The following is an 11,591-nucleotide window of genomic DNA, read 5'->3' as shown; positions in this document are numbered from 1 at the left end:
GTTTAGCCCCCCCCCCCCGCAGCAGGGAGAGCCCCTCACTGGGGTGTGGGCAGGAAGAACATCCAGGGCTCCATTTTTGAAGGGACACCTTGTGAAGAAACACGGATGCAAAGTTGGAGGCAAGAGCTGGACCGCTTAGGAGGAGTTAGTAGTGGGTCAACAGGAAGATGGTCAAAGGTGTGAAGGCATGACAGCCGGATGGAGAGACAGACACACTGCACAAGAGCGGGTGGACAGATACATCTATGAAGCTAGCTGCTCGGTCTGCTCCCAGTTTTACCCCCGCCCTACATACAACAGGTGCTTAATAAAGTTTTAATAAAGCCTGGATTGTAGCTCTCTTATTTCCAGGATCTCAGGCTATGAACTAGATGACTCTAGACACGGTTGGTGAGGGATGTCTTCTGGCTGGGAGGAGCTGGTCAGCTGCTGATGGGCACCGAGGGCACAGCATGAGGCCTGAGGAAGCCTCACCTAAGACCGGAGTTGCTAGTAAGGTTCTCTGGAAGGATGGGAGCTTCACATCACACTCCACAAGAGTGCATAGTCATTGATGTCCAGGCTTTGCCCATCTTGGCTTTGAGGGGATGGGGCTATCCCTTGGGCAGGATGAGCCGGGCCTGTCTAAGATCTGTCACTGAAAAAATCAAAGAGGCAAACCTCTTAGCAAATACCCATGGGGGCCTGCCACTTCGTTAGCTCTGGAGACAGGGCACTAGACTCCTCCCCCTAGACTCCCTTCCCCCGCCCCCCCAACCCAGGCCACTGTGTAGTCAAGGCAGACATGTGACCTGAGCTGCTTCATGCTTTTCTCTGTAGCTGTGCTGGGGCTAGAACCCAGGACCTCACAGACGCTAGGCGGGTCTTCTATGACTGAGCTAGCATCCCTGGTCACCCTTCTACTTTCCCTATTTTGAGTCAGGGTCTACGTTGCCTGGGCTAGTCTTGAAGTCTTGATCCTCCTGCCCTAGCTTCTGAACCCCGAGGCCTGCTGTTTCATCCTTTCCTCTGGGAACACAGAGCTACCAGCCTGGAGCTGCTGGATCGGGGATCGGGGAGGCAACAGGAGAGAACAGCTGGCCTGAGGCGCTGAGAGGTAGAACCTGGGAGCTTCTGGATCGAGCCATGCCTGACTGAGGCACATGAGTGTAGTTAGTAGTCATTGTGCGCTTCACAGGTTCCAGTGTTTGGCCTTCTAGTCATGTCAACATCCCAGCCTCATGGGGTCAGAGAAGATGCAAGCAGAAACAGGAAGTCATCCTTTCTGATGGAGCACTTATCTGGGAGCCACAGTGCCTCCTAGTCATCTTCCGGTGCCATGGGCATTGGTGGAGACTGAGCTGGCCATCTGTGATGCTCTCTGCCTGAGGACAGGATTGAGTTTCCTGCACCTGTGACAGTATGAAATGTGAGCCCCAAATGAACTCTTGTCATTTGATGCTGCAGAGGTGTGACTGTTACACAGCACACCCCACCTTGTCCTGACCCAGTGGACCAGTTGACACATCTCCCATTTGTGTGTGTAAGCTGGTTTGAGGTGGGTTCCTGTTGCTTGTGGCAGGAAGTGCTCTAGCATCCTAACAACTCACAATGAAAAGACAACTCCCATCCTAAGGACCTCTGGGAGAGGAGAGGAGGGGGCTGGGGGCATGGTTCACAGGCACAGTGCTTGTGTGACATTCAAGTCCTGAGGAAGGGGGATGAAAAGGATCAGGGGCCAGGCAGGGTTGCTTAGAGCTGTTTATGGCCTCACACTGAGCTGGCCTCTGACATCAGGTGGCACTCCTCCTCTGCCCTCCCAGATTGTCTTGAAAGTCACATTGCCTCTGCCAGGGTCCCAGCAACCTCCCCCAATGTCTCCAGTGCATTCCCACTGTGACGTGGGTCTCCAGGGTCTCATGCAGGAAGGAGACAAGGGGAAATAAAACCCACCTCTCCCCCTGAGAACAGAAGCCCCAGGGAAGAACTCCCCAAGTCCACTGAGCCCCCTGCGAGCTGTGTTCCTCTTGGACTCTCCAGTGGATGGAAAGATCCTTGTGTGGGGGGCTGTGCTACCTGGATGCGGCTGCCACTTACGGGGCAGCACAGCCCACCACGGCCCATCCAGCCTGACACACCACAGGAAGTAGGTGGAGGACTCCCAGAGAACGAAGGGGCAGCTGGTGATGAGCCTTACCTCCTTGTGGCTGTAGCTTTTCCTGCGGGTACATAGACGACCAACTGGAGAGGAGCCCTGCTGTCTAGAGCCGTCCACGTGTGCAAAGGTGTAAAGGACACGGTCCAGTTTGCACGTCACCTCCGTGTGACAACTAACTGTGGTGGGGGCCCTTATTCCCAGCTGCAGCACACACCTGCCTGGCTTTGTTCCCCAACAAACATGTTAACAAAACCCACCTGGACTTTGCTGCCTGCCTGTCCCTATCCCTGAGGCCAGGACTGAAGTTGCTGTGTGTCAGAGCCCAGATGGGGCAGGGTTCTGAACAGATGCTCAGTATGGGAAGGGAATGAACGGAGGGATGGCAGAGGGGAGAAACTGCCCTCACAGGACCTGCAGAAGACAGGAAAGGGGGCAGAGTTCCCAGGAAGCTTGTGGAGGCCAGAACTACTCATCTCTGTAACCCCAACCACGGGACAACCTGAGGTCCTGTCCCCAATAATTTGGAAGTTTTTCTTTCCCAACTTGACAGCCCTAGGTAGGAACTTTCGTCTTGTGCTCTTCAGTGAGCATGGTGCTGACTCGCCATCCCTCCACCACAGGTGCTGTGGAGGGAGCTCTGAAGCAGGCAGCCTGACGGGAAAACCATCACACCTGCCCTACCACTAGCTTCCCACTTTGTAGAAGCTGTTTTAACCTTGTGGGCCCTCAGTTTCCTCATACATGAAACAGGCACACAGTCATGTGACACGAATTCTCTGGAGTGTCCAGAATGGTGTCTGATGTGTATGCAGGTGTGTGCTGCTCTTAGTAACACCGTTTTTACAGGAAGTCACCCAGGCCCAGGGAGGTGTCACAGGTTGCTGCTGCCCCCTGCTGCTGAGCAGGAGTCATTGACAGCTTTCCAGCTCTCAGCCATCCAGAGAGAACAAGGGACTCTGGTCAGAGTTGTGGGTGTTGAGGCCCGAAAACAAAGCGGCAGTTTAATTCAGCAAGGCCTGAACTCCAGCCCTCGAGTGAATGGGACTACTTTGGGCACTGAGGGATGGTGAGAGATATGGGCGCGCACACACACATTCACACAGCTGGAAAACTAGTGCAGTCAGAGGCCGGGGGAAGGATGGGGAGCCAAGATCAGAAGGTAAGAGGTACCTCACCAAAGGTCCCATACAGGCTGCTCTAGTCCTAGGGAGAGCCAGCTGAAATGCAGAGGATTCTGACAGCAATAGAGTGACTATAACCTGAGTGGGGCTTGGAGAGGGAAGGGGCTGAGCCCCCTAAACAGGCTGGAGGATGAAGACCCTGCATGAAACGTGCTTTGGGGGTAGGGGCGAGGGTGGGGGCTGGCTGGGAAGCCCTGTGAGCTTGCTCAGGGAAGGCAAGTGTAAACTCAGGCTCCAGTGCTGGAGGCTGCCCTGGTGTCTGAGCGGCTCTGGGGGTCCCGGGGATGTTACGGAAGGAAAGCGAGCTGCATACGAAATGAGCTGCATAATGGGCATCTTTGACATCAAATGGCACGAAGGCCTGTGTCTCCCAGGGTGTGCCCACATGGGTGTAAATGCAAAAGGCCTCCGAGTGTCCTGGAGAGGCAGGTAGAGGCCTGAGCCGTGTGTGCAAGTTCTATGTCCTAAGGAACCACTCGCGTGTCATTCACCTGAAGAAATCAAAGACAGACTAAAGAGGGCCAGACTGTAGGTGGGCAGGGAACTGTCCACAGCTGAGGACGTGCTGTTCTGCGCAGTGTGGCGGGCCAGGTGGCCCAGTCCTTGGTGAGAAGTGACAAGGCCAGGTGAGGCCGGCCAGCATTGCTCTAGGGATGGGATGCACAGCAGCCCTGTATGGCCTCTTCCTGGAGTCTTTGTTACTGGTGGCTTACCATTCCTTCTATTCGAAATCGGAACTTCTCAGCAGCCCAGCAGTTCTCTGGTTTCTAGCTGAAGGCCTCCTTCCTCCTGTCTTCCCCTGGGACTCTGGAGTCCTCTTGACTCAGCAGCCTGCTGTGGTTTCTGGAGATCTTTGTGCAGCATTTGGAAAGGCTGCTGCTACCTAGCTGTTTGGGTGGACGGTCTGAGGGTGGACGGACAGGCAGATGGATGTATGATTGGATGGGCAGACAGATGCATAAATGGATGACAGATGAAAGGACATGAACTGGTGGCTACAACCAAGAAGTGAGGGGCTTTGGGAACAAGTGTTCAGATAAGCCTTGAATCTGCTTGAGTGTACCCTCAAACCCCACGTCCCCTCCCCAGACATGCTTTCCAAATGGTCCATGTAGGAGGTCTTGGGGAAGACGGGTACTGCCAAGCTGAGTCCATGCTTGGTGCCCTTCAGCTCCCCAGGCCTCCCATCTCAGCCGAGACCTGGATGGACGGCAGAACCTGGCTGCTGGCTTCCAGCTCGTGTGCAGTGTAAACAGGCAGGGTCTGCTCCTGAGCCCAGCGCCTTCATTGCCCCCCAGTTTTCCAGAATGTTACCCAGGTCAGTTTTACACTGTTGTGTGTCTGTGCTGGGCTCCCTGTCTTGGGCCCATCCTCACCTCTTTTCACAGGGGTGTGGCTTAGAGTGATCAGGGCAGTGACATGGAGGATGAGACAGGCCGCAAAGCTGGGCGAGGCCACCAAGTGCCCTGCCCTTTAAGTAGGCAGGAAAGGTGGACAGGGAGGGGCCCAGGACTGAGGAGGCTCAGGCCAGCTGTGGCGAGTGGTCTGTGGCTCTCCTGATGGTCATGAGGGCAAGTCTTGCTGCTAAGACTTGCTTGCATTTTTACAAAAAAAAAAAAAAAAAAAAAAAAAAAAAAAAAGATGAAAATCTAAATTTTCTTTCTCCCATAAGGTGAAAACTCAAGGTTTTTAACCACTGCCAAGAACAAGTTAAATGTCTTGCTAGAGAACCTGAAGGGACCAGATCCTCCCAGGCAGGGCTAGGAGCTGCTAAAGGATGCCATGCTGCCCCTTCCCAGGACCAAAGATTACCACCCTCTCCAGGAGCCACCAACTTGGGCACCCACACTTGGCTGGAAAGTAGGGGAATCCCTTGGGGACCAACCATTACTAGGCAAACACATAAAACTAATGCATTTGATCTCACTTTAATTAAAAAATAAATAAATACATGCCAGGGGCTTGTATCTAATGAGAAAAGAGCAAAATAAAACAAGAACAAAACAAACAAAAGCAAAACCTATAGGCCTTGCTTCTGGCAGGAGGGGTCCCCATGAGAGTCAGAGGCCTAGGCTTGGTTCAGCCCAAGTTGGGATGTCCTACCTAGAGAGGAGCAGACTCTGCTAGGTATCCCTGTGGCGTGTCTCCACAAGGCCCTTCCTCTCTGAGTCTGAATGGTGTCATGGGTGCCAGGTGACTGAGGGCTTGGCCATCCATCAGCTCTGCTGCCCAAACAATATCCATCCTTGCAGATACTGCTGATGTTGGAGCCTGAGTTCAGAGCAGGACGTGGGCCTGCAGGAAGGCTGGGCACCTTGGAAGCAAGAGCCACAGAGTGGAGGGGACTGAAGTCACCCGGCAGCTGCTACAAGTGGGCTAGGCCCACCAGAGATGCAGTAACATCACTGTGAGGGACAGGGCTCCCGGGGCAGTCCAGGATGAGCTACAAAGCATGGGCAGAGGCTCCTCCACTGGCCCGGGCAGCATCTATAAGTGGATCCACTTATTCCAGTTGACATCGTGGGGGAAGACACGGCCCAGACGGATGGTACAGTCCAGCGTAGGCTCATAGAAGGTGACAGTGCTCTCGGGGCAGGAGAGTGCCTCAGCCTCACTGGCCTGGCCCTGGCCCTCCACCACAGGCTTGGAGAAGAGTGAGACGGACGCTGGCTTCCTCAGCAGGCGCTTCTGGATACAGCCGAGAGACTCCAGACCCTGCGGATACAGACACGCGGGGTTACACAGGTGCTGTCCCCAGGCAGAAGATGGCCGGGGGCAGGACTTAGCAGGAAGGTTTAGGTCAAGATGGGCAGGAGAAACGATGGCAGGTATGGGTCTCACAGTGACAAGGACCTCTGGAGGACAGACAGGTACTCTTCAGCCACCAAAGCCTTCCCACCACCTGGTTGGCCCCACATGAAACTCTGCCTGGAATGACTGCTAGGAAGTTCAGGGAATGTCACACTAGGTGTCCAGTTCCTTGTGTGCTAGGAAGCTGGGGCCCAGGGCACCATGGGAATGGGAGCTCAGGGCAGCCACCAGCCCAGGCTGGGAAGCAGCTGGTTGTGGAAAGTAGTGGTCACATGGTCCTCAGTCTTCTATACCATCCCATTTATTTACCTCGGGTTCCTGAGGATCTGTGCGCATGTGACCCCAAGTGAGTCTGGAGGACAACAACAGGGGGATAAAACAGAGCAAGGGCAAGTGTTCCCAAGGGACAGGGAGCCTGCTTCAGGGGTGGGCCGCAGCAGGCCAAGGGAGAAGGGTCAAGAGCCAGGCAGGGCCTCAGCGACAGTAGCAGACCCCTCTGCCGATGGAAGAAGGCACTGAAGGTAAGCTGAGGTGGTGATACCTGGGGTGTAGCCTTCCATGGACCTGACCCACCCTATGTGCCCCACCCCATAGCTGGGCTCAGATGCCCTGGGCCCTACCCGGAGCAGCTCAAGCACGGCAACAGGCTGTAGGACCCCCTGGTAGTACTGCAGCAGGCAGCTCTCAGGAACACCAGGCCTGGACATGATGTGGTACAGCACGGCTTCCATCATTCCTTTGCACACGGGCATATTCAGGCGCCCGTCCACACCACGCCAGGGGCGACCAATGAAGCACACTCTTTCACAGCCACTGTGAGACAGACAGTTGATGTCAGAGACTGAGGGGACATGACGGTCACAGACAGGCTACTCTGGCTCAGGGAGGCCCAGGACTTGGCCACTATCTGCCCACGGCTCTCCAGCCTCTATTTGCTCCCTGGCAGGGCAATCTCTGGCTGAGTGCAACTGTAGCCTCGACCAGGGGCTCCTCCCTGCTGGCTCACTCACAGATCTCCCCACACAGCAGCTCTGCCTCTGGCACAAAGCTGACACTAACCCAGGGTTGATGGGCTGTATGGAGCAGGTCTCGGTAGCTCTGGTAGCCATGGCTGAACCCTGGAGGGTTCATCTGTGCCCTGGGGGCAGATCCAGAGTACAAAGCCTTAGTGGGCTGAGGCCACATACACATGGAGGGAGAAACTTGTGGAGGGTCTCTGTGGGCTGACCAGGGAGGGCCACTGAAGGTGCCTCTTCAAGGCAGAAAAGTGCAGCCCTTCTGATATGCCATCTCTCAGCTACAGGATTGAGCGGCTGCCCTGGGCAGGCAGCTCTGAGTTCTGGTTAATGTGGTCACAGGCTGGCTGTGAAGGCCCTTTCCTCATCTAAGATGGGTGTGAGGGTTCAGGGGGCCGTGGGAGGAGGCCCAAGAGAGGACCGATGAAAGTCCTTGGCTGGGAACCTCTGTTCAAGGCAAACTACCCAGGCTTGCACCCTATGAAGGAGCCTCATCCAGTGACTGACACTAGGTCACTAGCCTGGAAGCTGAGGTCATACTTTCTCCACGCGATGCCCCTCCCTGCCACAGCCTCCCATTACCTCTCCCATGCTGCTTGGGCCATGTTGCTCTCTGCAAGTCCTGGAAGAGAGGAAAATGTGGCAGACTCTTAGAAGGCAAAGTGGGAGGTCATGTCCCTTGTCCCCCATTCAACAGGTACCAAAGTGGATAAGCAGCGACCAGAAAGATAGCCTTCTACCCAGAGTATGGTACTCTAGTGGCTGAGGCCAGTACACCAGACGCTGCCAGTACATGGCAAGTGCAGAGCTGATCCTGGCCCAAGGGGACCCAGGTACAGTGAAGTCAGTAAGTACCTCATCTCCCAGCCAAGAGCCTTGACCACAGGGTAGAGTGTGTAATGCTCTCAGGCAACAACAGCTCATGGGAAAAGCAGCAGATCTCAAAGGGAAATCCCCTGCCACTGGCCAAGGCTCAGATGCTTCTAGGAATAAATGTACCGTCTAGAGAACCTCCCCACAGTCACCACAGCAAACCCGGTGCTCCCACGCCCAGGCTCTCCAGGCACGGTCCTGTAGGCACACCCACTGAGGGCAGGGCAGGTTCCCAGTTAGAGACAGGGCCAGAGCAGTCAAGTGAAGGACAGAAAATAGGGAGGTGTTGAGGTCAGTACCTCGGGGGTCTTCAGAGCCTTCTGGAAGCTGGAACTCACAGCCCAGCTGCTCCAGGCCGGAACCACCAACACTCTCTTGGTTCTCCTGCCTGGGGATCTCTGCACCTGCATCCTCAGGAGGCGCAAGCAGAGCCAAGGCCTGGGCCTCTATCTGCTCCTCTGCCCCAGGCCTGGGGCTGGCCGCCACTCGGACATCCTGGAGTGTGGGTCTTTTGGCAGGGAGACTTATGGCCTCCTCAGCATCAGTCTCATGGCTCTGCACAGAGCAGTGGGCACGCTTTTTGGTGCTTTGGGAGCTGTCTGGAGGCACTGCTGTCCCCTCAGAGGTGTGGTCTTCGCCTGTAGACCCCTCAGGGAGTCTGGCTTGGGAGTCATCCCCTGAGGCCTTGGTGTCTACTTCTGTGTCTCTCAGACGCATTGAATGCAGGAGCCAGGGATGGGCAGAGGCCATGGCCACCAGACGCACAGTGTTGCCTCCAACTTCCATCACTTGTTGCTGCTCCAAGAGGTCCTAGAAAAAGAGACACAGGGTCTGCCTGGGAAGAAGGCATGGTTTTCACTAGGTGGGTGATGTGTGGATGGCAGCGAGTGTCAAGTATTCTCAGCAAGCAGCAAGCCCAGGTCCAAAGGGACAAGCCTGATCCTGCCCTGGAGCTACAAGCTGCATGGGCCTTTGTGGGCTCTCTCTGTACCTACTGCATTACTCATGACATAGCCTGCTCCCGAAATCACAGAACTACTGCCAATGGATAGGACTCTGACTCTCCTGCCTCATGTGTCCTCCTGTGGGTCTTGACAGTCCAGCTCTACAAAGGCGGCCACTGTTTCAATACAATGACAAGACTCTGCTTGTGCTCAGGTCACATCTGCCCCCACTGTCCGCTTCTGTGCAGGAAGTGTCCCAGGAATCACCATCGCTCCTTTTTCCTATAAACCCTCAAGCCCAGGCCTTGCACCTTGCCTATGTAGCTCTGCCAGGGTGCTGAGGTCAGCAGAAAGTGCCTGGCTTGCAACCCTCTAGTGGTCAGCAGGCTCTTTCTCCACAGCCTGAGAATTTCTGAGGTCTCTCAGTTCCCAAAGTTACAATAAGTAAGGGTAAGAACACTTTAAACCACGCAAACAGTATCTCCTGTGCCAAGAGCTCCTCAGAGACACACGCCAGCTTCCACTATGGCTGGGTTTCCTGGAGTAGTCCTTGGAGGCTATAGTCCCAGTCAGCTCCATGTCCTACACAAAGATCCCAGATGGCAGACTCCACATCAGACCACTGTCTGCATTCTATTCCCAGAAGCTGCTTACAGAGACGAGAATGACATTCTTTAGGTCCAAAGGACCAAACAAGTGATGGGCAGTCCAGGGGATATGGGATGCCTGTGAGTTGGGGGAACAGAAGAGTCAAGGGAGATGTGGCCTATCCCCAGTAGGGCTAGCTGCTACAGGGCTCAGCCAGGCCCTGTGATGGAGTTAGGACTACGTCCTGACTTTTCAGTGAAAGGGAACCCCACCACCACAGGCATGCGCTTCTGCTCAGCAACGGTTGGCCCCAAGCTCAGCCCACCTGGACATAGTCTGAGAACGTCCTGGTCCGCTGGCCCGCTATCTTCTCCAAGGCAGGGAACTGTCTGCTTAGCTTCTCCCTGTCAACCCCGAAGCAGTCAGCAGCTGTCACAGTTTGCAGGATCTCCAGGGAAGCAGCCACATCCTCAGGGCTGTAGCCGGACTGTGCCATCTGGTGGGCGAACTCTTCTGGGCAGCAGGTGTGCAGCTGGGGATCCACTAGGCTGGTGAAGGAATCGGGGAGGCAGGATGGCCCCGCCTGGAGCTCTTCCAGAGGTGTGCCTGTGAACCCTGAGACCACGAGGAAAGCAAAATCAGCAAAAACCCAGCAATCCCTTCATGGGACCAACACATGTGGGATACTGAGGCAAGATCTGCTCCAGCACCAGTTCACTGCTCCCCAAGGAGTCACGGCTCACTTTCTGGGGACATACTGGGCCCTAGAAGTCAGACTCTTTGGTGCGTGACTACGGGCTGGACTGCAGCCCCACTGAGGCTGTACTGAGCTACCCCTTTCTAAAGCTCATGTTTTCCACACCCCGTAACCCTGAGTGACGCCTGGGCCACGTCCATGCAGTCAGGTTTTCGCTCTATCCAGGAGAGCTTCTTTCGCCGAGACAACAACCTATAGGTTGGCACTGTATTTTTGCCTGCTTCCAACTTCAGAAAAAGAGTTCTGACAGTGGATAAAAAGTGACAGTGACAGCTGGGTCTTTAATCCCAGCACACGGGAGGCAGAGGCAGGCGGATCTTTGTGAGTTCGAGGCCAGCCTAGTCTACAGAGCGAGTTCCAGGATAAGCTCCAAAGCTACACAGAGAAACCCTGCCTTGAAAAACCAAAATAAATAAATAAAATTAAAAAAAAAAAAAAAAAAAAAGAAGTGACAGTGATAGCAAACACCATCTGCCTTGACCATACAAAGGTCAGCTGGCTGCAAGGGCAGGGCCTTTCCACTCCCATTCTATGGCAGCCTGGACAAAAGTTAAGCTATCTAGCACTCCCTAGAGCTCCTCCATGAAGAAGGTGGGTGGTGGCAATGGAGCTGATGTCCCATCTTTCACAGCAAAGGGAGAGCAAAGGGATAAAGGACAAGATTCAACAGTGTCATCATAAACTACGGGACTCAAGGTTCTGGAGGTGTCACAAAGGAGATCAGCTAGGAAGCATGGACAGGCCCGATGAGGTGACCTCTATCAACAGCAATGCTGCTCTTCATGTCTCCAGCACTGTGTGCCTGGCCAGGGGCCTCAGGATTCCCCCGTAGCTGAACTGTGGCAGGACACTCACCAGTGGGCCCAAGCTGGGTGGGCGTAGGGGTGCTGCGCAGCCGGAACTTCACCTGGCAGGAATTGACCACGATGCTGTCATTGGGGTTCAGGTTGCGCGTACTGACCACTCCTGGCATTGTGTAGTAACCCCTCATCAGCAGGTACTTGGTGTGTGAGGCCTGATGGGCCTTTATTTCCACACCCTGGCGCTTGGCCCCTGAACCTTCATCCAAGTCTTCCTCCTCCTCATCATCATCCAAGCCTCCATCTTTTCCCAAGCTGCGGAAGAGAAGACAACTAGTTGGCTGACTTAGACCAAGTCCACCTGCTACACAGCCATCTTTGCCTTCACTGAGTGGCAATAGTTACTGTCACAGACACCATTCACTCCAGGTGCCCTCTCCCCACCACCATGTGTCTCTACTTGAGATAAATTTTTCTACATCAC

At 54.8% G+C, this 11,591-nt stretch overlaps 1 protein-coding gene across 1 annotated transcript in view; it reads right to left on the bottom strand.

Annotated features, from left to right (window-relative positions):
* Positions 1–5,230: 5,230 nt before the first annotated feature.
* Gtf3c1 (general transcription factor IIIC subunit 1) overlaps positions 5,231–11,591 on the bottom strand; it is a 58,655-nt gene continuing 52,294 nt past the window's right edge. Inside the window, 7 exon segments of the mRNA XM_059258392.1 lie at positions 5,231–5,823; positions 5,825–6,033; positions 6,750–6,942; positions 7,728–7,767; positions 8,318–8,828; positions 9,876–10,165; positions 11,163–11,422. Of these exon segments, the coding sequence (XP_059114375.1) occupies positions 5,721–5,823; positions 5,825–6,033; positions 6,750–6,942; positions 7,728–7,767; positions 8,318–8,828; positions 9,876–10,165; positions 11,163–11,422 (1,606 nt within the window). The 3' untranslated portion in view covers positions 5,231–5,720.

This window comes from Peromyscus eremicus, chromosome 1, assembly GCF_949786415.1.
Source record: "Peromyscus eremicus chromosome 1, PerEre_H2_v1, whole genome shotgun sequence".
NCBI classification, from domain to species: Eukaryota; Metazoa; Chordata; class Mammalia; order Rodentia; family Cricetidae; genus Peromyscus; species Peromyscus eremicus.
Note: the sequence above shows the minus strand (reverse complement) of the source record. Positions and strands in the feature narration are given on the sequence as shown.